General features: G+C 41.1%; 2 protein-coding genes across 8 annotated transcripts; one reads left to right on the top strand and one right to left on the bottom strand.

The window, feature by feature from the left end:
• Positions 1 to 23: 23 nt before the first annotated feature.
• chgb (chromogranin B) lies at positions 24 to 4,506 on the bottom strand. The gene is made up of 8 exons (XM_070849870.1): positions 4,502 to 4,506; positions 3,836 to 3,936; positions 3,536 to 3,582; positions 3,352 to 3,442; positions 1,719 to 3,072; positions 1,493 to 1,592; positions 1,137 to 1,247; positions 24 to 104 (listed from the first exon to the last, which is right to left on the bottom strand). Exons 1-8 carry the CDS (start codon positions 4,504 to 4,506, stop codon positions 24 to 26), a joined length of 1,890 nt encoding a protein of 629 aa, XP_070705971.1.
• Positions 4,507 to 10,703: 6,197 nt separating this feature from the next.
• On the top strand, positions 10,704 to 20,486 carry LOC139217681 (solute carrier family 23 member 2-like). Of its 7 annotated transcripts, none has more exons than XM_070849077.1 (13): positions 10,704 to 10,719; positions 15,053 to 15,108; positions 15,529 to 15,675; positions 17,129 to 17,286; positions 17,752 to 17,911; positions 18,116 to 18,297; positions 18,582 to 18,702; positions 18,794 to 18,950; positions 19,073 to 19,326; positions 19,470 to 19,634; positions 19,722 to 19,830; positions 19,947 to 20,042; positions 20,284 to 20,486. In XM_070849077.1, exons 2-13 carry the CDS (start codon positions 15,061 to 15,063, stop codon positions 20,484 to 20,486), a joined length of 1,800 nt encoding a protein of 599 aa, XP_070705178.1. In that variant the 5' UTR covers positions 10,704 to 10,719; positions 15,053 to 15,060. The 7 variants fall into 7 exon arrangements, with proteins under 7 accessions (XP_070705178.1, XP_070705173.1, XP_070705176.1 ...); XM_070849072.1 differs by lacking the exon at positions 10,704 to 10,719 and adding an exon at positions 13,602 to 13,665; XM_070849075.1 differs by lacking the exon at positions 10,704 to 10,719 and adding an exon at positions 13,626 to 13,665 and having other exon boundaries at positions 15,056 to 15,108.
• Positions 20,487 to 24,394: the final 3,908 nt, after the last annotated feature.

The raw sequence follows: 24,394 nt of genomic DNA, 5'->3' as shown, positions 1-24,394 counted from the left end.
AATTAAATGCATTCCATCCTGGATTATGCACTGTTGTCATGCAATTTGGCGGCAATTTTCTGAAGCTCCATGTCCATCGCCGCTAGGTTTTCCAGCTCTTTCTCCTGAAAAATAGGAAGCATTTGTACATCAGCAATTAAATTAGTTAAATTATCATAGATTAGTTTTTTTCCCCCATGTTTGCTCCAAAATGTGCAAAATATTCTGAACCAGTAATCTCGGTAAAATCTTCCCTCACTGTCCATTGAGTTGTGGTGACTTAGAGCTGAGAAATAAGTGGACCTCCCTCTCCCTGATTTGTTTTTCTGCTTCAAAGTATGACAAGATAGGGACGTCTCTACAGGCTCTGGCTCTCTTGCTTATTATGACTTAGATTGCCCAGGGAGGCCATAATCATGAGGTTCCTGATGTGATTACTGCAGCGGCCATAAACATGTGGTGTGGAAAGTGCAAATAGAAAAAAAGGGGGGGCAGAGAGCGGGTGCTGAAAACACATTGCTGTAAAGAAGAATCAAGCTAATGACAATGATGTTACAAGTATGCCGGAGTTTTGAAACGAGTCACTGGCCATGAATATGCTGGTTTTATTTTTCCTGCATGCGTTTGGGACATGCTCACGAGGGAGAGTTCTTGATGTGCATTTGCACAAATGCATATTCACTGATGCTATGTGGTTCTGAGGGCTAAATCCTGACATCTCCATGTAGACGAGAGATTTCCATAATGAGCATGGCTGCTTTTCCCCCCAGTGCAACAGTGGTGCTTGTTGTGCTCCATGGTTTTACTGGGTCAGCTGAATATATGAGGGGGGAATGTTTTCACATTATGAATCACAGCTGATTTAAAACATGTTAGAAATGTATCTATCTTTAATGGTCTTTCAGGGTAGATTCCTGGACTTAAACTGTAGTTTTTAACATTTGCATGAACTTTTAAGTTGACATTTTCTTTTCCTAATTCGTGGCTGCTACATACGTGTGTTGCACAGCATGTTACCTGTTATCTGTACCGTACATAACATGCACCATAGATTACCATGAAGCCTGTTTTCTAGACTTCAGTGGTCTAGTTAAAGGTTCAACAAAGTGAACGTGACAGCAAATGCATCCTCACATCAGTCGTAAAGCAGTTTTTACCTCCTGCGCAGTAAGTGCTCTCTGGTGTGTGCTCCTCTTTGCTTCCTCCTGATTCGAGTGATTGGCCAGCTGGTTTATCTTAAAGCTCAGCAACTTGGTCAGTTCATCCATCTGAACACATTAAAAGGTAGATTATTTCTAAACTGTACCATACAGGCTGGAATAATGAACCAAAATGGATGAAGAAGCATTATTTAGTGGTCAAGACTATTTAACATCACATGCCAAAAGGTTGAAAAAGCTAAGAACATGTATGAAATTACCCAAAGACATTTTCTGCATGCTTAGGTGTAGTCTTAAAGTCTCTATACAAACAATTTCCATCTGTATTATTTCTGTTTGCACACAATGCCTACCTTGTTTGAGGCAGCAGCATGCTCATCTGAATCCCTTTTATACCATGCAGGATGGTAGTAGCCTCTGAAAATCCAGGGATTGCGCTTCTCTGCCAGATATCTGAAAAACACAAACACTGCTTAAAGGCTTTGTTAATTTTTTGTGCCAAATTTTATTTTGATCCCTGTTGAACTGTTGCAGAATTAAAGAGCAGATGCCGTTAGGTGCGATGAAAGATATGAGTACCTCAGAGCTTCGTCCTTGTCCTTTGCCGCCGCCTCATAGTCCTCTGAATCACCCCTCTGTTCCTCCTCTTCCTCTGATGAGCCTCCTCCACGCTTGTGGAGTTTCTTTTTATGATGGTAGCGATGTGTTGGTTTCCAAATGCGCTTTTCTACTCCTCCCTCCTCTTTCCCGTTTCTTTTGTCGAAGTCCCAGGACTCCTGGCTGCGTTCCTCCTCAGGCTCCTCTCGTGCTTCGTTCGAGAGCTCCTCATCACGTTTGTGTTTCCTCTGGTGGTACCTGCCGGCCCTCCAGTCTCTCTTGTCTCTCTCACCATCAAGACCCCATGATTCCTGGCTGCGCTCTTCATCAGGCTCCTCTCGTGCCTCTGTTGAGAGCTCCTCATCCCGTTTGTGTTTCCTCTGGTGGAACCTGCCCGCCCTCCAGTCTCTCTTGTCTCTTCCGGTATCAAAGTCCCAGTATTCCTGGCTGCGCTCTTCATCAGGTTCTTCCCTTGCTTCCTCAGAGAGCTCCTCGTCACGCTTGTGTCTCCTCTGGTGGTACCTGCCGGCCTTCCAGTCTCTCTTGTCTCTCTCACCATCAAGACCCCATGATTCCTGGCTGCGCTCTTCATCAGGCTCCTCTCGTGCCTCTGTGGAGAGCTCTTCATCCCGCTTGTGTTTCCTCTGGTGGTGCCTGCCCGCCCTCCAGTCTCTCTTGTCTCTTCCGATGTCAAAGTCCCAGTATTCCTGGCTGCGCTCTTCATCGGGCTCTTCGCGTGCTTCCTCTGAGAGCTCTTCATCACGTTTAGATCTCCTCTGGTGGTACCTGCCGGCCCTCCACTCTCTTTTCTCTCTCTCTTCCTCGGGTCCCCAATATTCCTGGCTGCGATAGTCATCCTCTCCATCCTCCTGTTCTTCATCACCACGTTTGTGGAGCTTTTTCTTGTGGTGGTAGCGGTGTGTGGGCTTCCATACGCGCTTGTATCTCTCCTCTTCTTCCTCGTTCCCATGCCTTTTGTCCACATCCCAGTACTCCTGGCTACGCTCTTCCTCTGGCTCATCCCTCTCCTCTCCGAAGGGTTCCTCGTCTCGTTTATGTTTTCTTTGGTGGTGTCTTCCAGGCCTCCAGCTCCTCTTCTCACGCTCCTCTTCCTCTTCCTCTGCGTTCTCGTGTCTCTTCTCCTTCTCGTCACCCAGACTCCAGGATTCTTGGCTGCGCTCGTCCTCCGGGATCTCTCTTTTTTCCCCCACGGACTTCAGGAGAGCCTCGATGTCTTTCACGTCCGCTCCCTTTGGAGGCTCCTCGGGGTGACCTTTGACCACCTCCGTTACCATTCCCTCGGCACTCTTCTTGTCCACTGGAGCATGTTTAACCCCTAATGCAGAACAACATAAAAAGACCAAAAGAGGAATAACGATTCACTTATTATAGCTAGTTGTGATTACTTTATCACTGGACTTCAGCCTTTTGGTCAAATTAAATTAAAAGCAACTATATATGTCTCTTCCTGAAGTGGCATAACTATATTTATAACACCAACTGGTAGTTTTTTTTTTTTGAGTCTAAGAGTGCTGTATCAACAATGTCCTCAATGCCCTAAATATGCCTGTTTGCTATCTCCATGCACACTGAAAATTCTGCTCCTGCTACAAACCTGCTTGGAGAATATCTTTGCATTCCTGATCCAGCTGGGAGTCCGGCTTGGAGAGAGCTTTGGAGAGGACCTCGACCAGGCAGCGCGTTACCTGCGACAAGCAAATAAACTAAACATGTAGCTCTTCGCTGCGTTTCTGGCATTCCTTTAAAACTTAACAGTCAAGTGCAGTAGAAAAGCATACCACATCTTCTCTCTGCCCTTCTTTTCCTACTGGCAGCCCGAGATTTTCTGCATTAGAAAACAAGTATTGAGGTTGAAATGAGTCAGATGTGAAAACGCACCCAGAAACGGGTCTCATGCGTAGTGGCAGCGTGTCTCTGTCCATGGTGCTGGACCGCGCTCACTAACTCGCAAGCACTCTGCAAGACCCGTCGCTCTTTCACCTACCTGTCAGCAAGCCCGCGACCGCAACAACGACCAAAATAAGTCTCATCTTGGCTGGATGCAGGTAAATCCAAGGAAATGTGGAGAAGGCACCAACTCTCGTCCTCCCCGTGGTGGCTGGAGAGAGCTGCGCTGACTGGGCGCCTGCTGCTCTGGAGGATGCTGCCGAGGAGCCCCTCAGATAAAGGGAGGAGTGGGCTGGATGCGGGAGGGGGTGTGGGGGTGGGTGGGGGCTCTGGGCTCTGTTAATGTCATGACTCATTAGTCCTGCAAAGAGAGTGATCTGAGGGAGATGTGATGCGTGCACAATGTCGACATTTTGCGCAAAGTGAATTAGGATCCTCGTTAGTGTCACAGTTCGGTCAGGTGGTCATTTAAACAGGTTTAAGCGCGTTTGTTGTTTAATGCCACGAGATGCCTGAGGACAGGCAGGTGCAGGGGGTGGTGGTGGTGGGGGGGTGGACACAACATCACGACGATTCGTGCGCTCTCATGCAATTTGACACTGTGGCTGCGCAACGCTACTTTGTGAAGATTTGTAGAAAAAAATGTTGATGTCAGAGAGGAGTTGAATCAGCTCAGCCTATACTCATGCTGTTATTCTACTGCTGAAAAGCATTATATTTGAAGGCGTTCATGTTGAATCAACTTGTGTCCAGGTCTGCATTAGACTGCAGACATGTTCATGATTTTGCACCCTTTTGTTAACTCACCCAAAATAACATGCAGCCTATTGTTGCTTTGTGTTTTAGAAGAGGCTCACCTCATTCTCTGGCTGAAGTTATGTAACACCTCCTTATTCTCAACTGCAGTGCTGCCCTACATTTCATTAATGTGGACTAATGTTCTATATATTTAAAGAAGTTAAGGCAGACTCATGTACAGCCGTGGAGTCTGATCAACCCAGAGTCATAATTCAGCCCTACTGACTCCTCAATAATTAATTCTGCCTTCAGCACATCCCGTCCAGCTTCTCATGGGAACTTGGAAGCTTCAGCGCCACTAGTGGAAAACTAGTTAATGGAGACCTGGATCAATAGTTGTTGTGGTTCAACAGTTCACACTCAAGTGACAGTGATGTATTAGGAGAGGATGTACATCTTCTCCAGAGTCATCCGTCATTCCAGTGATCAAGCTGCAGGTATACAGTGCTGCTCTGATCAATAGTGGCAATATGCTAAAAAGACAAACATAAAAAATTTACTTATTGCTTTGACAAGTGCAAGGATCTCTGTGTGCATATGTGTAAGGACGCTGATCAGATCTTGCTTTCAAACTTCTTTTATTTCCCAACTTCCAATGAAACTATGCTCCAGCGATATCTTAATCTGTGACTGCCGCTGTCTTCATAACCAACTCTGGATTGGGATGAGCTGACATGTGCAGCGACAGAGCTCAAAGTTAGTGGGCTCAGCTCAACACGGCTCAGAACATTCAAACTGACAACCGCTGGGCCGGCATCTTCTTTTTGGCACTTTGCATGATTTTTTTTTTCTTGTTTCCTTTTACGGCAATTTGTTCTTCCTCAGTTCATATATTCTTTCAGTCTGACACAAGAGACAAGCCAGTCAAACACTGATGCATTTGGGACTTCGGGGAATCGGCTACTATACATTTAAGATGACATTATCTCATATGTGGATCTGTAGATGCTTAAAAATGCAGGATGATAAAAATGTTTACACAACAAGCACTGACCTTTATATATGGCAAAGTACATTCAAATTCAATCATGTCTTGGAAAACATTTGCCCAGAGAGTGTAACAGCTGCAAGCAAAATGAGAATCTCGTGCTTCATAAATCTGCTCTCAGGCTTGTGCTTCTCGTGCCTACACTGCTGGTTACTGACATCCATCTGAAATAATTACTGGTCAGAGCATAAAACTGGAGCATCAGATGGTATATTATATATATCCAAGCAATACACAATATGGGTTCAATAGCCAGTGAACCCAGTCTTTTATGTGAGTGGTAGGTTTTGAGTTTCACATGTTTTGTGGACAGTGAGCAGAAGCAGAGTAACAGTTTTTTTTTTTTGCAGCTTCCTCTGCCGTCCCCAGAGAGGAAGTCATGTCTGTGAGTGAAGCTCAGCACTCCACACTGAACCATCCAGCCACTGGATATCAAAAGCACTGAAGCACTACATTATACAAGTCCCATGCAGAACAATGTGTGTGTGTGAATGTGTGTGCACTCACATGTGACGCTGTGTATGTGTTTTTGTGGCCTTACTGCCATTGCCCCAGGCCTGATTAATATTTTAGTGAGCCATGAAGATATAGGAGCTTACAGGCGGCGAAGGGGAGGATTTGAGAGGGAAGGCTCGATGCGTTCGGACAGGCTATGAGAGCACAATTCAGATCGGTCCCTGTGTGGAACAACATCGGCCTTTTCATCGCAACCATTTACATGTATGAACAAAAGATGAGTGGCTCACGATGAGCACAATGCACCGCATGAAAGCCTCGGCTGGGCTTTGATCTTCGGTGGGGACAAGCTTTATGGTTGGCTCAGCACTACTCAGAGACTTTGATGATATTCCAAGAACAATAGGGGAGTCTGTGTGGTCATCTGTGGTCAAATGCACACATTTAGGCTAAAATCTGTCTGGAAAATGCATCATTATTGTCTGACATTTTGTTGAGAACAAGGAAGTTATAATTTTCTTTTGAGGAGCCACTTATCATCACAATGTTTGCTCACTCAGATGTAAAGCAAAGTTCTCACTAATTAACAGACATCCATCCATCCCTAACATTAAATGTGGTTTTATAGTTATAATATATATTATAATAATTGCTGAAATAGTTATCTCACTCAATAGACTTAGATAGCACAAAAGATAAAAAAGTAAACTTTCAACAAGAACTTCCAAGCTTTTTCTACTGATTGTCTTTTTTCTGTCTCTGCTGACCAAACATTGCCTTTTCCTCCAAGAAAATGTGTCTTATGCTGCTGTAGCCAGCCAACGAGTAGCATATTAGGGCCCCCTTGTGTTTGCTCTTATTGTTGTGATAATTACAGTAATAAAAACTAAAATGATTTTTTATTTATTCATATATTTAAATCTGTTGATAGGGTTATATTAAGTATCACCTCTTCCTTGTGGCCACATTAACCTGCTAAAGAGCCCCAAAGTGAAGGTCATTTGAGGTCCTGAGTGAAATGTCTTGACATCCAGATAGCCATGAAATTTGGTACACACATTCACATCCCCCTCAAGATGGATTGTAGCAACTTAAGTGATACCGTCACTGTTCATCTAGTGCCATTGTGAGCATGTTAGCATGCTAACGTTAGCCTTTAGATCAAGACACTTCTTTACTTAAGTACAGCCTCACAGAGCCGCTAGCATGACTGTAGACTCTTACTCTTGTTGACACAGGGACCCTTTTCAAAATGTGTAATGTATAAAGCAGGACCCACGTTAAAGTCTTTATCATGTAAGTTGATAATCTAGTGCAGTATATTCAAACATTTTTTTTGATTTAATCAGCAAAAACCAGTTGATGCATAACAGCCTGAAGCTTTAAGACCCCTGGAGCTGTGTTGGTTACACAGCAGAAAAAGTACCTCGGCTGGTTATTACTGTAGATGAAGTAATATTGGACAAGAGAGGAGAAAAGGCAGCAAAGGAAAGTGTGGCTACAAATGATCCATGCAGGTGTCCTTATAAAGCCGCTTAGTTGTTTATGCATTTATCAAACAGGATGATAGAGGGCTTGTACTTGTGCTGCCAAGCTGTAATGCTATTAGCATCACTATTATAGCAGCAGGGTGCTTTCTCAATGCAACACCCAATAGGACCCAACAGGCCTGTGCAAGTTTGAAACAGTACGCAAAGAGGATTCAGCTCTGATTTATTTATCGTGTAATTACCAGAAAAGCAGGGCAGGGCTAATTATAATATGTTAAACTTCATTATCAGATTTCTCTCTCAAATCCCTCCATCACTTCTTTCTGTTGCAAATCATAACTGGATTAACTCCATGTTTGAATATCCTGAAGTGAACCATAGAAAACAAAAGCAAAGGTCCACTTGAATCTTAAGACAATGAATAGTTGAAGTGTGTTTTCTGTGTGAACACTGTGTGAGTACTTCAGTTCTCCTGCCATCACCCAGGGTTTTTTTTTTTTAACGCAGACTATGCTTTAGTGAAATAGTTTGATTCCGGTAATATGGTAAAGGTAATGAGGTCTTTGGGGGAGAAAAGGATGATGAGAACAACTGAGGATGGATAAATGCAACCAAATTCTAATTGTAGCAAAGCAAACCAGTCATTACAAATATTTTCACAAAATGTTTATTTTTATTGTTCTCAGAGGAATAGTGGCCATTAAGTCAGTAACACTACCTGCTTCAAAACTACTGCTCGGTGAGGTGTGGCCACAGTGCAGTGAAAATGCATGCAATGTTACTAGTGAAAGAAAAGAGAAGGTAGAAGGTAAAATTAGACGCTTTTTGATGCAACTTTCTATGATCACATGATCATATTTGGCCACATACCCATTTCCCCCACTTCTGCGACAGTTTCAAATCCAGAATTAAATCAATTCTAGATGATATCCTCACACTGGTTGACGTTTTGACAGCCAAGGCCATACGTCCAGCCAGAGTGCCCCGGGCTTGCCTGCTGAGGGATGTAACACCAGCTGCACTTACAGTACTGCAGGAGCAGCTCATTTTTAATGTGGACAGCTGTTTACTGAAATGTGCTAATGAGAGTTTCAGGGTTATGGATGACGCAATGTCAACGCTGCTCTGCTCAGATGAAAAACATGTCAGTCATCCTAAATAATATCTTCGGAGTTCAGTGTGGCACACAGTATGATTTAGTTTGTGTGTAATTTCAACTGATTATTGTTAATTCACAAGGAAACATACAAATAAAGGCCTCCAAAAGGTTGTAATGTGTCCCTTATATGAGTCACTGTGCAAAATGGTTTGTCTGTTTTGTTTTTTGTTTTCTGCTTTTGTGATTTTGATTGCCATTTAGGTCTTATATATATATGTAGTTGATTGTTCATGTTATTGTCCTTTCGGCTGTTGTATCAGTCAAAGTTATGTGTAACTTGCTGGTTTTTTGTACACACACTTATCTCAATCTCTCCCATGAATGCTGATATCAGTGTTGACTTTGGCTCCGTTTAGTTACTGGGAAATTCTCCTTTCTCATGAAATACAGTAGTTGTAACTCCAATGGAAATGTGAAATGATTTCCACTTCTATTTCAGTCGACCATAATCTATCTTCATTTTGTAAATCCTTGTTTTGAAAATATGCTGGATGACCAGCTGAAAGCCTACTGAGCTACATCCTCTAGTATGGTACTATGGTGATGCACTGAAGGTTTATGTTAACGGAGTAGAAAGTGTGCTATGTATTTAAATATATCAACTCAAGCTCATAATTGAGCTAAAAGTGTTCAAGAAACACACATTTTCCTCTTATTAAAGCTTGGTGCATGAAAATCACGACATCAGCTTTCACCAAGTGAGTTCCACCGACTTCAAATCAGCAAGAAAAATAAAGAAAAACCCAAATGCAGAGCTCTCAGATGAGAAATAGCTAAAACAGTTAAACTTTGGCAGAAAATTGTCTTCATGTAGGACCTAATTGCTCATAGTAAGAAGTCAGCTCAGATTAAATAAGTTATTAAATAAGTTATTAGGGGCTTTTTGGTGGTTTCAGTGATAATCATGTTCAACAAGCCTCTTTGAATTAATCATAATCTGGAAAAAATATACAGACTTTTATTTACTATTAAAGTAGCCATTAGAATATAGTATAGCATTAATCTGATTTCCATAATAATGCTTTTCAGCCACAAAGCCGCTCTGTCTCTCTCTCTCATCATTCATAGTTAACATAACAAATAATAATAATATAATAATAACAAAAGCATGGCCGCCACACAACTGAAGATGAACCTCTGCAGTGAATGAAAATTTAATTGGGCTGTATTACTGCATATGCTTTCCGCTCCTGGGTTTTCATCATGAGTATTGATTTTGATGTGTAAATGCAAACTAGCCCTGTTACACAACTCTGTCAGCTGGGCAGATGCACAATTGTGAAGAAGAGATCAATACAAACTCCCCACAGAGGCCATCAAACAGTTTATTAACACGTGAGGCCAAACTGACAATTGAATTCTAAAACTATAATTATTTTCTATCAATGTGTACCGTATGGTATGTGTGACCTTACTGTTTTGCATACTGGTGGCAGATTTTATGGATGCAAGTCAGAGCATTCAAGTCTACTAGTATTCTTCCTGTAACTGATTTACCGCACTGGTCTCAGCACCCTGACACTGTGGCTTCAAAAGCAAAGCCCACTGAAGAGTTTCCTTGTCAGTTTCTTCTTCATAGGCAGAAAAAACAAAATTACTTTTTTTTTTTTTTTTAATCGAACTGTATTGGAATCCTAATTGGCTTTGGCAAAAACATATTTTTGTGGTTTGCGTCTATTTGAGTTTGAGACACCGTTTTTCAAGAGCTCTCTTGAATCGCAAATTAGCACAGGCTTTTCATGTCATTGATTTTTCCCCACTTATTGCTGCTGAGGAAAGGCACCCAAGACTTTCTGGAGAACTGCAATTTACAGGTAATCATTTCAGTGGTCTTGGTTTGCTTTGCCTGATCTACGCTGGAGGTTATCTTGCATTGCATAACCGCAGTTATGGATTAAGTACTTTGTTACAAAGGCTGATTTGAGGTAGAGGTTAGGCGCCGACCAGGTTCCATAGAAACAATTACAATCACCCTTCTTGACATAAAATACTGTGGACCCCAGGCCATGTGTGCTCCTGACAGCAGCTGTGGTTAATGGAAACTGGCAGCCTTATATTGCCAGCCACTGTCAACAACCTTGACCCATACAACGGTATAGGGAAATATAACTGACGATAAATTGGTGCTCGGATACGAAGGGGACTTTTTTAGCCCAAACACCCTGGAGAGGAGACACAACAAAGGTGAGTGACCTGAGTACAAACATTACACAGTATATTACTGCATCAAACAACAGGTTTTACCACAATGAGCACATTATGTTGACGTAACCGAGCCATGAGTACATGTGCATGCTTGACAGGGCAGTCATTTCCAGCTGAGAGGCAACCACAATGACTACAAAAAAACACACGCTACAATTTCAATTAAAAAAATTCAACCATTTAAGTTTGTGCCTTTGTGTACTTTACTACATTTAAACTGTGCTACCAAATATCAGTAATGAAGAGGGCTTTCACTAGCCCAGATATTTGGAAACCACTTACAAATACCTGCAGGAACACCATTATTTCCTCAGGCTGACTTGAGAGGTTTGAACGTGATAAAATCTTTTTCTAAGCAGGAAAGCATAGCAGTTTTGAACAGTATAAGATGCAAAAGATGTATATAAATCATTTGCTCAGGAAGGGTGATTATAGCCATATCACTGCTCCCTTGCACACAATAGACTGTGTGATATATGTTAATAGGCAAAGTATCTCATGTTGACACAGTAATAAAGATAATTGATGTTGCCTTGAAGCACCTTCCCTGCAGTGACCTTCAGCTCGTTGGCTAAATTGACACTGATGCTAAGCATTGACCACAGGGGCGATAACATCAAGTGATATGGTGTCAAGATTGAGACACTGCACCGAGACAAACTGGATTATTTTGTTTAAATTCTCCCGTTTAAAAAGCTTAAAGGTCATCACTTATAGTGCAAATCTTATTATGCCAGCAGCAGTTCACATTTAAACACTCTTAAATTTAGTGTTTTTCAAGTGTCTGTATTCCAAATATATGCAACATATCTAAATATATGTAAAATATTACAAACATCAATTTCTGAGGACCTCATTTTCTGAGTCTGACCACAAAGTGGATCAACTCCAAATGGATATCTGGCTTACTTCTGCTTATTTAAGGGAGCAAACCTGCTTGTCGTACAAATCAATTGCTAAATATTCAAGGCACAAGAGCGATGCTGCCTCAGTTTGTGATCCTGTTTAACTGCTGCTGCATTTCCAATTTTGCTCCATTACCAAAACACCCAAATGTAAAAAATACGACGAAATTCACCTTCACATGTACAGTTATACTTAAATATAACTGCACATGTTTAAAATCAATGTAAAATAGGCTGCAAAAACTGATTCAAATTCTTTACAGCAAGCCTATTGCTCTTTGAAAATCCAGGAAGGTGTTTAAATCAATAGCACAGTGAGTCTGCCTCTGCTGAAGGACGCTCACACTGGTGTCAAGATCAATGGCAATTTGGGAACAAAGTTGTGTTTTTCTCCCCCTGCCTTCACATTTGAATGGATTGGTGGTGGCACTCGTTTACTTTGAAAAGGTCTGGGCTCTCTGCTGGAGTCAAGTGTCAGCCACTCAGTGGTTAATCTGATTTTACAAAGCTGCAGGAGTTTGGACAAGAAACACATGCATATTTCATCCTCCTCAGGCAGAGTCAGTCTTTACGGGTCTAAGACTGACCCGTAAAGACTGCTTGTTATCAGTCCTCCAGAGATACATAAGAAGTTATAGCATGGCATGAGAACACCATGAACTCCATGATAAGATAAGAACACTGTAATCTGCCTAGTGAGTACCACACACACAAACACAAACATGGATACACCCTTTTGAAATATGCTTTGCTACATATCTGACACAAGAATGAAAAGATACTTAGAGTGCAGTCACAGCGTCTTGTGTTAAAGAGCTTCCAAGAGGATTTGGGGTGCTTTACTACATGAAGGCTTATTGCTGGATGAACAAATACTTTTTGTGCTGTGATGTTTGCAGGCGAAATGTCCTTTGCTGCTTTCTAACCCCTGTGTTTACATCTCCGTATCCTACCTTTCCCTGTCAGAATGAATCACAGTTAGTCTGCACTGTTGTGCAAAAGTATGTGCAGACTAGCAACGTGAATCTTAGTCATTCAACCGAAACAGGGGCACAGTATATTTTATACATGCTGTGACATATCTAATGGATTAATCCCACCCTAAATGCAGACTAAATAACTAATCAAAGGGGACACTTCTGTGATTTAATGAGCAGGGAGCTGAATGAGACTAGAATACCGCTTTTGTCCTCGCAACTTGTCTGAACTGCTTCTTTAAACTCAAAACATGAAAAATTAACCTGCATGGTTATGAACCACAAAATGATAAAGTGGCATTATCTGTAAAAATGTTGCTGTTAAAACTTAATGATGCGCCACAATGCAGCCAATGATATTAAAGTTTGGTGTTCTGCATAGAGCATCATTAACTTTATGAGACACTTTATTATTGTCACGCAACAGTGTTGAGTGTAATTGTTATTGTACGGCATGGGAGCTTAGTTTTAGTGCAAAAAAAGAAGAAACAAAGAAACAGTGAACTATTACAACAACACACATAGAAAAGGACACAAATGAATATAAGAGTATGTACATTGAGTATATGATGTGTGCAGTTTGCCAGCACATCAAGTAGCCCAACAGAGAGAAAGTAGAGTGATTTATTCATCCAGTATCTAGTTTGACTTCAGCTCTGTGCATAGCAGCACCTTCCAGAAACTGGAAGAGATGGTGGGCTGGATGGGAGTTGTCGATAGCTATATTAGCTGACGGGTTAAACATTGACTTTATGAGCAGTAAGTTGACCGGAGGAGGTCACAGCCTATTATGTTGGTGGCTTCAGTGACAATCTGCTTCAGTTTCCTCTTAGCGTGACTGTCAGAGCTCCTGTATAAGACAGTGGCAGATAATGTGAGAATGATGGCTTCTTCAAGTGGACCAACACGTGTTTTTTGACATGATACTTCCTCTTTTCCTCTTTGCTGGGCCATTTCGATGATGTGGTTGGTGTTGATGTTCCATACCAGAGTGGTACTGATGTAGTTGCCAAGGAATTTGAGGGAGTCTGTCAGGGTCACAGGTTGGTCAGAGATATGATGTGATCCTCCTCCTGAAGTCTACAGCTATTCCAATTGTTTTTCAGGTGTTGAGTAAAAGGTTGTTATTCCTGCACCAATGTGCAGCCCAATCCATCTATCGGCAGTATTGAGTCTCGTAATTGTTACTAATAACTCCAATGATAGTGGTGTCGCCTGCGTTCTTGAATATTCAGACTATAAATTACTCCCTAAATGCAGAACCAAACTGCACTAATAAACCAGTACAAACCAGTACATAACAGCATGATCATAAAAGCAAAGAGAAGCCTGTGTTACTGTGTGTGGTGTGTCAGTTTGACCTGGTTTCTACTAGTGTCATTAATTCATCTCAGGAAGAATAGGGGAGATATTGTGCACATCCTCTTGATGGATTTTACTGACCTGAGCCTTGGGGGAGCAAGTGAGTCTGGGTTACTACGACCTGACATCAATCACCACTCTGGTACCCAAGGACAAGTGACGAGGGTAAGCGCTAAACTTGACCCTGCTGCTGTCCCATAACAGTTAGGATCCTTTCTGTTATGAAACTGGAGAGTGAAGTGTGTTTTCCATGATAATTTCCCAAGAAGTGTTGCTGCACCTGCCTCAACACATTTATCAGCACCGCACAGAGAGATCATATCAGTCCTCCGCATTCTCTTCTCCCTCTGAGTGAGGGAAACATCGGCTCTTTGAAGGCACTAAATCTCTTTATCTAACCATCTTCCCAATTTTGTCCTGCCAACTGATTGTGACAGTTTGAGGTAAGCACTAAATGCAAACCACGATCAAACAAACCATCAAGCTGAAACTGTCAGCGTTCTCTCTGCGTGCTTGGTTTAAAGTGTTCTTCTGTTTTTTCCCTCAACATGAAGTGAGTAAATTAAAAAAGTAAGCAGCCTGCACTTGTGTACAAGAGGACATCATTTTTTTCCCAACTATCAATCCCGTCATCCATCCTATTTTCATCACCAATCTCTTCACCTTTCCATGCCTAAAAAATTCCTCTCCTTACTTCAATAAGAACCTATAAATGAAATAAGTGTATGTAGTTGTAGCGGAGGCAAATAGGAATTACAATTTTACATAGATATCTGATCAAATGTTTAGTGAGCTGAACTTTGTCCAGACATGACAGCACACTGCCATCTTCACAAATCTGATAGCAAAGAGTCATAGAGAGTCAAATGTCCGCGTTTGCCAGCAAAACACCTTTACAACTCTCATAATTACCCATTGAAGTGAAGATGAGTCCGCCTCTGTCTCTTACTCCTCAGCATTTAGTCTGCCTGTTTGTTTTTCTGCAGTGCTCCTGTATTTTTCACTTCACCTCTTGTTAGAAGAACTCTGCCTTGAGAAACTAAAATCAAGTTTTTATCTTATTCAAAGCAGTTGCTATGGCTTCAGGAAAAGAAAGCGGTGGACTCAACAACCTTGCATTTGATGTAAGTACAATGACTTGATGTAAAATATACCACATGTAGGCATTTTTAAGTATTCTTTCTAAATGTATCATCAGGCACCTGTAAGCATGTAGAGAAAACATTGCTTTTGATTTCGTCTCCTGTTAAATAGTAAGGATTGCACTACATTGAGCTTTGATCAATCCTGCTGCACAGAGGGTAAGGGCTATGGAGCAAATGGAGTAATTTAGGTTGAAAGTTTCTAAAAGTTGTACAATGTTACAATGTTGAAATTCTCCATAAGCCCACATAGTCGTTGTGCAGGGAAGGCTCACAGAGCACAAAATAGGATTATGTTTTGGTTAGATTCATAAAATTTTCAGTTTCAATTTATTTGCTTTATAACTCAAGTTAAATTTGTCTGTTGCTGAATCTGCGTGCTTTTTGTATATGGTGCTGCAGATGGATGAAGGAGTCCAGGATCAACCCAGAGGACAGGGAGAAAAGACACGTGGGAGCAGCTGTGTGGCAGAGGAAGACAGAAATAAACCAACTTATTGTGTCACTGATGTTCCACCCTGGTACCTCTGTATTTTCTTGGCCATCCAGGTGGGTGAATACTACTTTTGTTCTTTGTTGAGTTTAGCCTTCAGTATTATTTCGAACCTCTGATAAGATCTCTTTGAATGTCCCTCTTTTCCTGGTTGTCGTAGCTGTTTAACAGACATCGTAATTAGGGTCATAAAAAACACCAATCATTCTCATTCCCAGGTTGTCAAACAACTGTCACTTTGTACCACGCCGGCCTATCTGTGGCTACAGGCATGAAAACTACTTGTTTAGCTTTAGGAGTCAAAAAATATTTAGGAAAAGATGATAAAAAGTTAGTTGCATCAGTTAAGCTTCCCTTTGGTTTCACAGCAGACAGCAACAGTGTTCTCCCAGCTAAAAGCCCATCCGTCCACATTGTACGTCTCCCCTGTGTCGACTTTGTCGCTCTTTATACTACATTGCACTATAGCGTCTCATACAGGCAGTTTAAAGTGCTTTACATCAAACATTAAAATCACTGTGACAAAGTGCAAACGAAGCACATTTTTAAAAGGGCATTTGAATACAATAGGAAATAAAAAGACGCTAAAATAGAATTAGACGGGTGTAAATTTGATGTAATGACAGGCAGCAGATTTAATTAAATAAAGTATTACTATGACTAAAATTCTGCCACTGTCTGTGTTTAAATAAATGCCATTGAAGACCTCAACAGGAGCCATCTCAGAGCTGTGGTGTGGTCAAAATCCTGACTAGAAAACATCAATACAGTTGTTTATTGCCAGGATATTGATCAGCTGTTGAAAAACAGCAGTTTTCAAGAAGACACCCGAGAAAAGAGACGTATTAAAAAAAATTGTCATGGTATTTAAATTGATTTTAAGTGGACACTTGTTATTGGTGTTAATGTCAGAGACGTAGGATTGCCTTTCATTCCTGAGCTCCAAATTATAAAAGCAAAGTCTCTCTTCATAGATGTCACGGTCAACCTGGAGATTAGTTTTTTGCCACATGCATTCAACGTTTCCACACTCAAAAGCCTGAATGAATATTTCACCATTTTGTGGATACCTCTCTTTGAACATTGGTATGCACAGAAATTGCACTCTCAGGAATGATCAGAGAGAGCAACATAAGTCACCCCACCCTCAGAAATGTCCAGACCCTTGGAGATGATTAAGTCTAGAATGTGCCCTTATTGTGTATGGGCTGCACCACATGCTGAGTCAGCACATAGTTATCAGGAACACAACGCAGTTCTTTAGTCCTTCGGATGAACAAGGCACACTAGTATCAAACAGCAAAGGAAGGTGACAGGTGCCTATTTGAGCACCTGGGAATGAGAATAGTCTGAAAAGACATGTTAAAATTTCCTTTCAGCAGATGAACTTAATTATTATAACACTGACAAGCTATATATTGTAGCTAAATGCAGTCCTTTTCCTTGTATCTACCCAGAAAAATATGACATATTGCATGTTTGTGGTTTGTCTGTTCCTCTTCTGTGCAGCATTACCTCACCGCATTTGGTGCGATCATCTCCATCCCTCTCATTCTCGCGGAGGGGCTATGTCTGCAGCACGACAGCCTGACCCAGAGTCACCTCATTAACACCATTTTCTTCGTCTCTGGCATGTGCACCCTGCTGCAGGTCACCTTTGGCGTCAGGTCAGAATGATGGCGATGGTCTCTTACTCTTATGTTTCAATTATGTCATTTTATGGAAACAATCATGGAGTTCTGCTGATTGGTGTATTTATATCAAGAGTGAATGAAATATGAAAAAGTTTGGCCAAAATTGTGGTCACAGAAACATAAATCACAGAGTGATTGCAGCTCCATGCAGCTTTTTAGCTTCTTTTAGCTCATTGTTTTGTTTTTACACCACATTTACTTCATGGTTCAGCAGCTGTTTTCAGTGAAAAAAAGCTCTAGCTGTTGTTGTATGCTCCTGTCCCATCACCAAACGTAAAAAAGGGATTATAATTAACAGCTTTAGACCCAGCTATTTTTCTGAAGAGGTGGTGGAGACCAAAATCAGAGCTAAAAGGAGAGTGATTACATGGGCTTACATCCGCCTGGTGTAGTGTTTTTCTCTAATAGAAATTTTTTTCTGTTTACGTCCCACTTAAGGCTTCCCATCCTACAGGGCGGTACATTTGCTTTGGTGACACCTGTCATGGCCATGTTGTCCATGCCAGAGTGGAAGTGCCCAGCTTGGACGCAGAACGCCACTCTGGTCAACACCTCCTCACCTGTCTTCATAGAAGTGTGGCAGACCCGCATGAGAACTGTGAGCCAACACAAACACTTTCGATAGAAGTGAGCCTACGCATAAAACAGCACTTTAGTGGAGCTCATGATTAATTCAGTGAGTTCATTTATTTTCTGTTGCCGGAAGTAACAAGTCATTTTGCTGTTATAGTCTATCATTCAGCCAAAGAAAGAGTGGAGACGTTAATGACGGTGACCTCCATTACTGTGTTCCTGTCCACAGGTACAGGGTTCTATTATGGTGGCTTCTCTCCTCCAGATCCTGGTTGGTTTCTCTGGCCTGATTAGCTTTCTAATGCGCTTCATTGGCCCCTTAACCATTGCCCCTACAGTCTCTCTTATTGGCCTGTCACTGTACGACTCAGCTGGAACCAGGGCAGGCAGCCAATGGGGCATCTCTGGCATGTACGTAACCGCTCGCTGCCAGGGTGAATGCCTCTTTACCCTCTTGGAAAGAAAATGTTTCTCCTGTGTGTACCACAAGTTTTGGGCTGCAACTTAAGCACTGACCTTCTTTCTCAGGAGGCCACACTTAATGGCATTAAGACTAAATTCTGAGGTAATGGTGTAAGGTAAAGCTCTTTTGTACTTTAGGGTTTCCTTCATCGGGGATAGTGTCACCACTCGCCTGTTTCATGTATGATCATTTTGCATCAAGATGCTAATGACAGTTCTTCTCATACACACAGGACCACAGTGCTGATCATCCTGTTCTCCCAGTACCTCCGTCTCATACCAATCCCTGTTCCTGCATATAGCAAAGCCAAGAAACTGCACACCTCAAAGTTCTATATCTTCCAGATAATGCCTGTATGTACTCCAGAAAGTCATCAGTCCTCCTCCTTGTTGTATGGTTAACTACAAAAAACTCACACTGATACTAATATTAGATATTAAATAGATTCTGCTGGGCATTGCGATCTCTTGGTTAGTCTGCTACCTCCTCACCATCTATGATGTCCTACCATCCAATCCTGCCCTATATGGCCACCTGGGCCGTACTGATGTGAAGGGAGATGTGGTGAATCAGGCTCCCTGGTTCACAATTCCATATCCTGGTAAGCTCATACAACTTACCTTTGTTGTCCGATCTGTCTTTTCTTTATATTGTCTTAATATTCTTCTTTTAGTAAAATGTTTTTGTCGACTATTCAATAATCGCCATTTTCTTCTTATTCAGGTCAGTGGGGCATGCCTACCGTGAACCTGGCAGCTGTGTTTGGCATTATGGCTGGAATAGTATGCTCCATGGCTGAGTCTGTGGGTGACTACCACACATGCGCCAAACTTTCAGGGGCCCCTCCTCCCCCGAAGCACGCCATCAGCCGCGGCATTGGTATTGAAGGGCTTGGCTCTTTGTTGGCAGGAGCCTTTGGTACAGGCAATGGCACTACCTCATTTAGTGAGAATGTGGCTGCCCTGGGTATCACCAAGGTAAGATACTTACAATGATACTGACGTCTTACAGTGTAGCATTCATCTAGACTGCTTGATTTCATTGCTAGTCTTCTGTGTGGACGAACAGAACAAACATGTCTACAAAACTCATGACTGCTTGTGATCTGATTGCATGACAGGTGGGTAGCCGAATGGTCATTTTTCTGAGTGGAGTTTTCATGGTTTTGATGGGGATGTTGGGTAAATTTGGTGCCATCTTCACAACCATCCCCACCCCTGTTATTGGAGGAATGTTCCTGATCATGTTTGGAATCATCACAGCAGCAGGAATTTCTAATCTGCAGGTAAACATCAGCTTGAAGTAGGATTTGGTTGCTTCCAAATGCTTTGCTACTTTAAGATTTTTGCCGACACATCTCTTTTTATTTCAGTCCACAGACATGAATTCCTCCAGGAATATATTTATTTTTGGTTTTTCCATGTTTTCTGCACTCGTCCTTCCGAACTGGATAATGAAGAACCCTGATGTATTAAAAATAGGTACTGAACTGTATAAATACTGAACTGAACCTCCATTCAGTTTATGCATAGTAATCTTAAAGTATTTTGGCTATATTGTATTAATTTGTCTCTCTTCTGCTTGGTGTGTAACTCAGGTGTTAAAGAGGTAGACCAGGTGTTGTACATATTGATGACCACCCATATGTTTGTAGGAGGGTTTCTTGGCTTCTTCTTAGATAACACAATTCCTGGTAAGCTGAATTGGATAGTTGTTATTCAATTAAACTGCATTTGATACATATGACTGTCTTACAGCAGTTCCATGTAGATTCTGGTTATTCAATTTCCTTTTGTTATATTGCTTGTCTGCTAATATTTAGTCATTACATAAATCACAGCGTTTCTGTTTTGTGAAGGTAAACTACATGAGTGTTATTATAAAGACAGGCATGCTCTACAGCTCTAATAGTTTTTCTAATACCACTATCTCAGGGACTAAGCAGGAGCGTGGCCTCATAGCCTGGGACAGAGTACATCTTGAGGACTCGAGCAACACTTTGGGAACTGATGAGGTGTATGACCTCCCCTTTGGCATAACCTCTTGCCTCTCCTCCCAGTCTTGGATTCGTTACGTGCCTTTCTGCCCATGGAAGGGCCACAGAACTCAGCAACATGTCACAGGATCAGAAGATTGAGCCACCACCAAATGGCACCTAGGTCATTAAAGAATTTGCTCTTTAAAGGATTGAATTGTATCTGCCTCTTTTTTTTTTAGGTCACGTTGCTTTTGTATAGTATTGCTGGGGCTCTGTTATCACAGTCACTGTTTATTATTATTGTTTAACTGAAGCATATTCACCTTTTGCACTGACTGTGAGCTGCTGTTTATATCTGTATAAGCAGAAAAAAAAACATAAATGCAGAATGCAGCTCTGATCTCTCTCCAAACTTTGATTTTAAGTGTCTTTTGTGCGCATTCATCAAAATGTTATTCCTCTTAAATAATACAATTACAGTACGTTTCTCTGTTGTTATGATCTGCCAGCAGTTGGTTTAATTTTGATGTGTAAACCATGTTTTCACTACTTGATGACACAGAGAGAAATAAAAATATCTGCGAACTGTAGACTCTGCTCTGACATTCTGACAACGCCAATTAAAAGAGAACCACAAAACGATCAAAGCCCACTCTGTTTCACCATTACTCAGGATTCTTCTAATAACTCATATCTGTTCCCACACACAAACCTGGAGCAATGCGCTCTTCCCTCTCCGCTTTCAAAGGAAATTAAATTTAGCCTTTGGATAAATTTATTATCACACAGCCCTATCTTTACACTGATCTAGGCAGCTGCTTAAAAAAACAACAGGAGCAACCCTCCCAGCTGTTATTGTGTTTCCTTCTGCAAAAGCAAAAAGAAAATAAACCCTCTCAGTCTTTCTCTTTGCCCTCATTTTTCTCTCCCTGTGTTCATTTCCTCTGGCTTGTCTTACCAACTCTGGCGTGCCGGTGGGATATGATGTAATGCGTTGATCTGTGGAGCCATCAGCTTTCCCCAAGGCCCATTTTGACCAGTTCTAGTCGTCAATGGCTGGTTGCACACTCTAATCTTATTTCAGGATGGTACAAATAACACATGGGTCATTTGCACTTTAAAATTTTTTTTGTACCTCACTGAAATCACATTACAGAATTTTAAAATCTGAATGCTGGTATTCTGCATTCAAAATATGTGTTTTAAATAACACTAAGCCAGCGATCTGCATTTCAGTGGGAAACAATGATGATGATGATGATGATGAGTGAAATGATCATGGTAACTCAGCAATTCTTTGCTCATCAGGGAAGGCTTCAGATTTACCAGCACTATATTTTCTTCTGTCTTGAGACTTCAGCCTTGAGGAATTGCTTTTAATCTCTCCGAGACCTATTGTAAGCTCTTACAAAGCTTTCTAATGCCAACTTCATCTTTTTTGTAATAAGTATTACTGCAAAAGGAGTTAGGAGAGCAGGAAGACAAGCAGAAACAATGAGAAAGGGAGGTGAGAAAGAAATTATGTAATCATGACCGATTGGGATCATACCAGAGGCAAATGTCAGAGACTCGTCTGCACGCCCCTGCTGATTCTCTCATTCAAACACAGACAGGGTAAATTAAAAAATATGTAATAGATGCACATATAACTAAATATACTTCAGCTGATCTCGTTTATGGTGCCCACATTCATTCATATGACATATGATTTTTATTTGAAAACTGTTATCTGCATGGATATGCACTGCAGTGGCTTCATATTACATCCCCGCTTTGTGGGCTGAAATTCCAATATAAGCGGCTATTTTTCCATTCTTAGCAAATTTATTGAAGCATCACAGGGGTAAAATAATACGCTGATTTGAACTCAAAGCCCCAAAGGCTATTACTTCCTATAGACTCAAGGAGAATGAAATCTTTAACCATGCCGAGAAATAAGTGCTAATACATCAATAAGACAGATCCATGGCTGTGTCATGTAGAGATTAACTTGACATTTTCACTGAACTTTTGCACACACTCTGCGAATACTGATGTGGTCCTGTTCAGTAGATCTGGCAATATGCTGTATGTGGTGTTATGCACTCACACAACTGACGTGTGACCATAACAAAGGTAGATTACTATAATATAAATCAGGTTAAGCTTTGGGCTCTTTTAGTGGTTCATTGGAATCAGATCTGTTCATTTCCTCGGTGGTGAATGGAGCTGATGCTCGGAAATACTGGATGAATCAGCACACTAATGTGAACCTGGCTCTCGCAATTAAGCTCAGTCTGGGCAAGAAGAACTGTAAACCCCCATTCATTAATGTCCTGCACATTGTTACAATCGTGGGTTGACATCCAGAAAAAGAAAAAACATCATTTCAACCAACCTTGAAATTGTTTGACTGGGATTGTGGCCATATTGTCAGGATGGTCTCTGATAACACGTCCATTGCATGTGTAAAAAATAAGCCTCCCAAAACTCCAAAATTTTTACGTTTCTTTTGCCAAACTTAGTTTTCAGTATGCCTCACTAAAAATGTAAATATTCTATTCTACATTCTTCTTTTGAGATATAATTTAATTTCATACAGTTGAGGACTTAGGGAGCAACCCCATGCCATTCTTATTTGGTGTACAATTTTACTTCAATAGAAATAATCCTGACACTGAATTTGATTCAGACTGAAACTGCTGTCTGAATACTGCACTAAACTTGTTTCTTTCTTCTCATTTTCATGTACACTATATTTTTGAATCTACAGTTCTTTGCGTGTTTTATGTCTGTTAATTTATGTTTTAATTAAACTTAGCATTTTGTGTACTTAACTTTGTCTCCATTGTTTTATTCCTCTACTTTGTTATATTGAGATTCTACATCAATCCATTACATACATTAAATACACTAAATAACTAACTACAACTATATGGATGATGCTTTATGTATTGAATTTGCATTAGATTTATTGATTGAATGTTTGCATTTATGACTCCAACCCTGGGATCAATGTTAAGGCTTTTACCTCATTCACCAATGTTTTGTCGCTGAGAGGTACTGAACGTTGTACAACGTATGGTGTTTTGTATTTGATCAATAGCAATAATTTAGCAAAATTATCATTTATTCAAGTGGCATAGTTCTGTTTTGTAGCATCAACTTAACCTAATACAGTGACAGAGACGTGTGTACAGAAAACTACACATGTAGGTGATTGAGGAGGTTGTGACTGGAAAAAGTGATCTGTAATTAGAGTACCACTGGGTGCTGAGAAACAGCCTGAAATATTCATAATGCTGCAGTGTCTCTTCACTCATCATGATTTCTCTCTGCTTCCTTTACTCTTTCATCAAATCCTCTCATGCCTCTCTCTCCCTCTCTCCCTCCCTCTCCTTTTTGCCATCTCGAACCACTTTTCGGCAGTGATTCACTGATACAGAAACCAGACCCACACACACACACACACACACAGGCAGCAAGTTAGTTATCCAAACTTTTCATGCTTGAAGCATCCAGAGCATAGATTTTCAGTGTTTTCCCAGGTCAGACAGATAATTCTCTCCCACCCTGAGAGCTGCCCCTGTCTCATTACTGTGGGGTCCCATTGGTGTTCATTAACAAAGCCAGACAACAAGTGAAGACAGTCTACTCTAAGGAGCAGGTCGTCCCACTCTCATCATTCTCATTGTACTCATTAGTGCTCTGCAGTGTCTGCCTTATCCAAAACAAGGGGGGCTTGGTGATCCCTGTTTCATCAAAACACTGTGTGCATTATCTATATGTAGAATTCTTATAATAGGCCTATTGTGTGCAAGAGGTGCACATGGTCTATTTTCTAAAAAAAAAGTTTGATTACTTTAACCTATGTTGCAATGTGTAATATTTTCAATTGAACACTGGAGGGGGCTACAGGCCAAACCACAGACAGTATAGGAAAAAGGTATAAGGGGCCCAGAATCATAGTCGAGATCTTTTTGTAGCAAAATGTAGAGTTAGTTGGAGGCCATTTAACACAGCAAGGTTGATGGAAACATATTTGTTGACCAAAACTTCATTCCTCATTCACAGGATTATCACTTTAT

This window comes from Pempheris klunzingeri, chromosome 18, assembly GCF_042242105.1.
Source record: "Pempheris klunzingeri isolate RE-2024b chromosome 18, fPemKlu1.hap1, whole genome shotgun sequence".
NCBI classification, from domain to species: Eukaryota; Metazoa; Chordata; class Actinopteri; order Acropomatiformes; family Pempheridae; genus Pempheris; species Pempheris klunzingeri.
This window is presented reverse-complemented; position numbering and strand designations above follow the sequence as displayed.

What these genes read in the sequence shown, in the direction of transcription:
- chgb (XM_070849870.1), bottom strand. An exon ending in CAAAGATATTCTCCAAGCAG is followed by an intron (nt 3,073 to 3,351) that starts GTTTGTAGCAGG and finishes GTTCTGCATTAG; the next exon opens with GGGTTAAACATGCTCCAGTG. An exon ending in ATGCTGCTGCCTCAAACAAG is followed by an intron (nt 1,248 to 1,492) that starts GTAGGCATTGTG and finishes TAATGTGTTCAG; the next exon opens with ATGGATGAACTGACCAAGTT.
- LOC139217681 (XM_070849077.1), top strand. Translation starts at nt 15,061, where the DNA reads ATGGCTTCAGGAAAAGAAAGCGGTGGACTCAACAACCTTGCATTTGAT. An exon ending in TCAACAACCTTGCATTTGAT is followed by an intron (nt 15,109 to 15,528) that starts GTAAGTACAATG and finishes ATGGTGCTGCAG; the next exon opens with ATGGATGAAGGAGTCCAGGA. An exon ending in CAATGGGGCATCTCTGGCAT is followed by an intron (nt 18,298 to 18,581) that starts GTACGTAACCGC and finishes TCATACACACAG; the next exon opens with GACCACAGTGCTGATCATCC.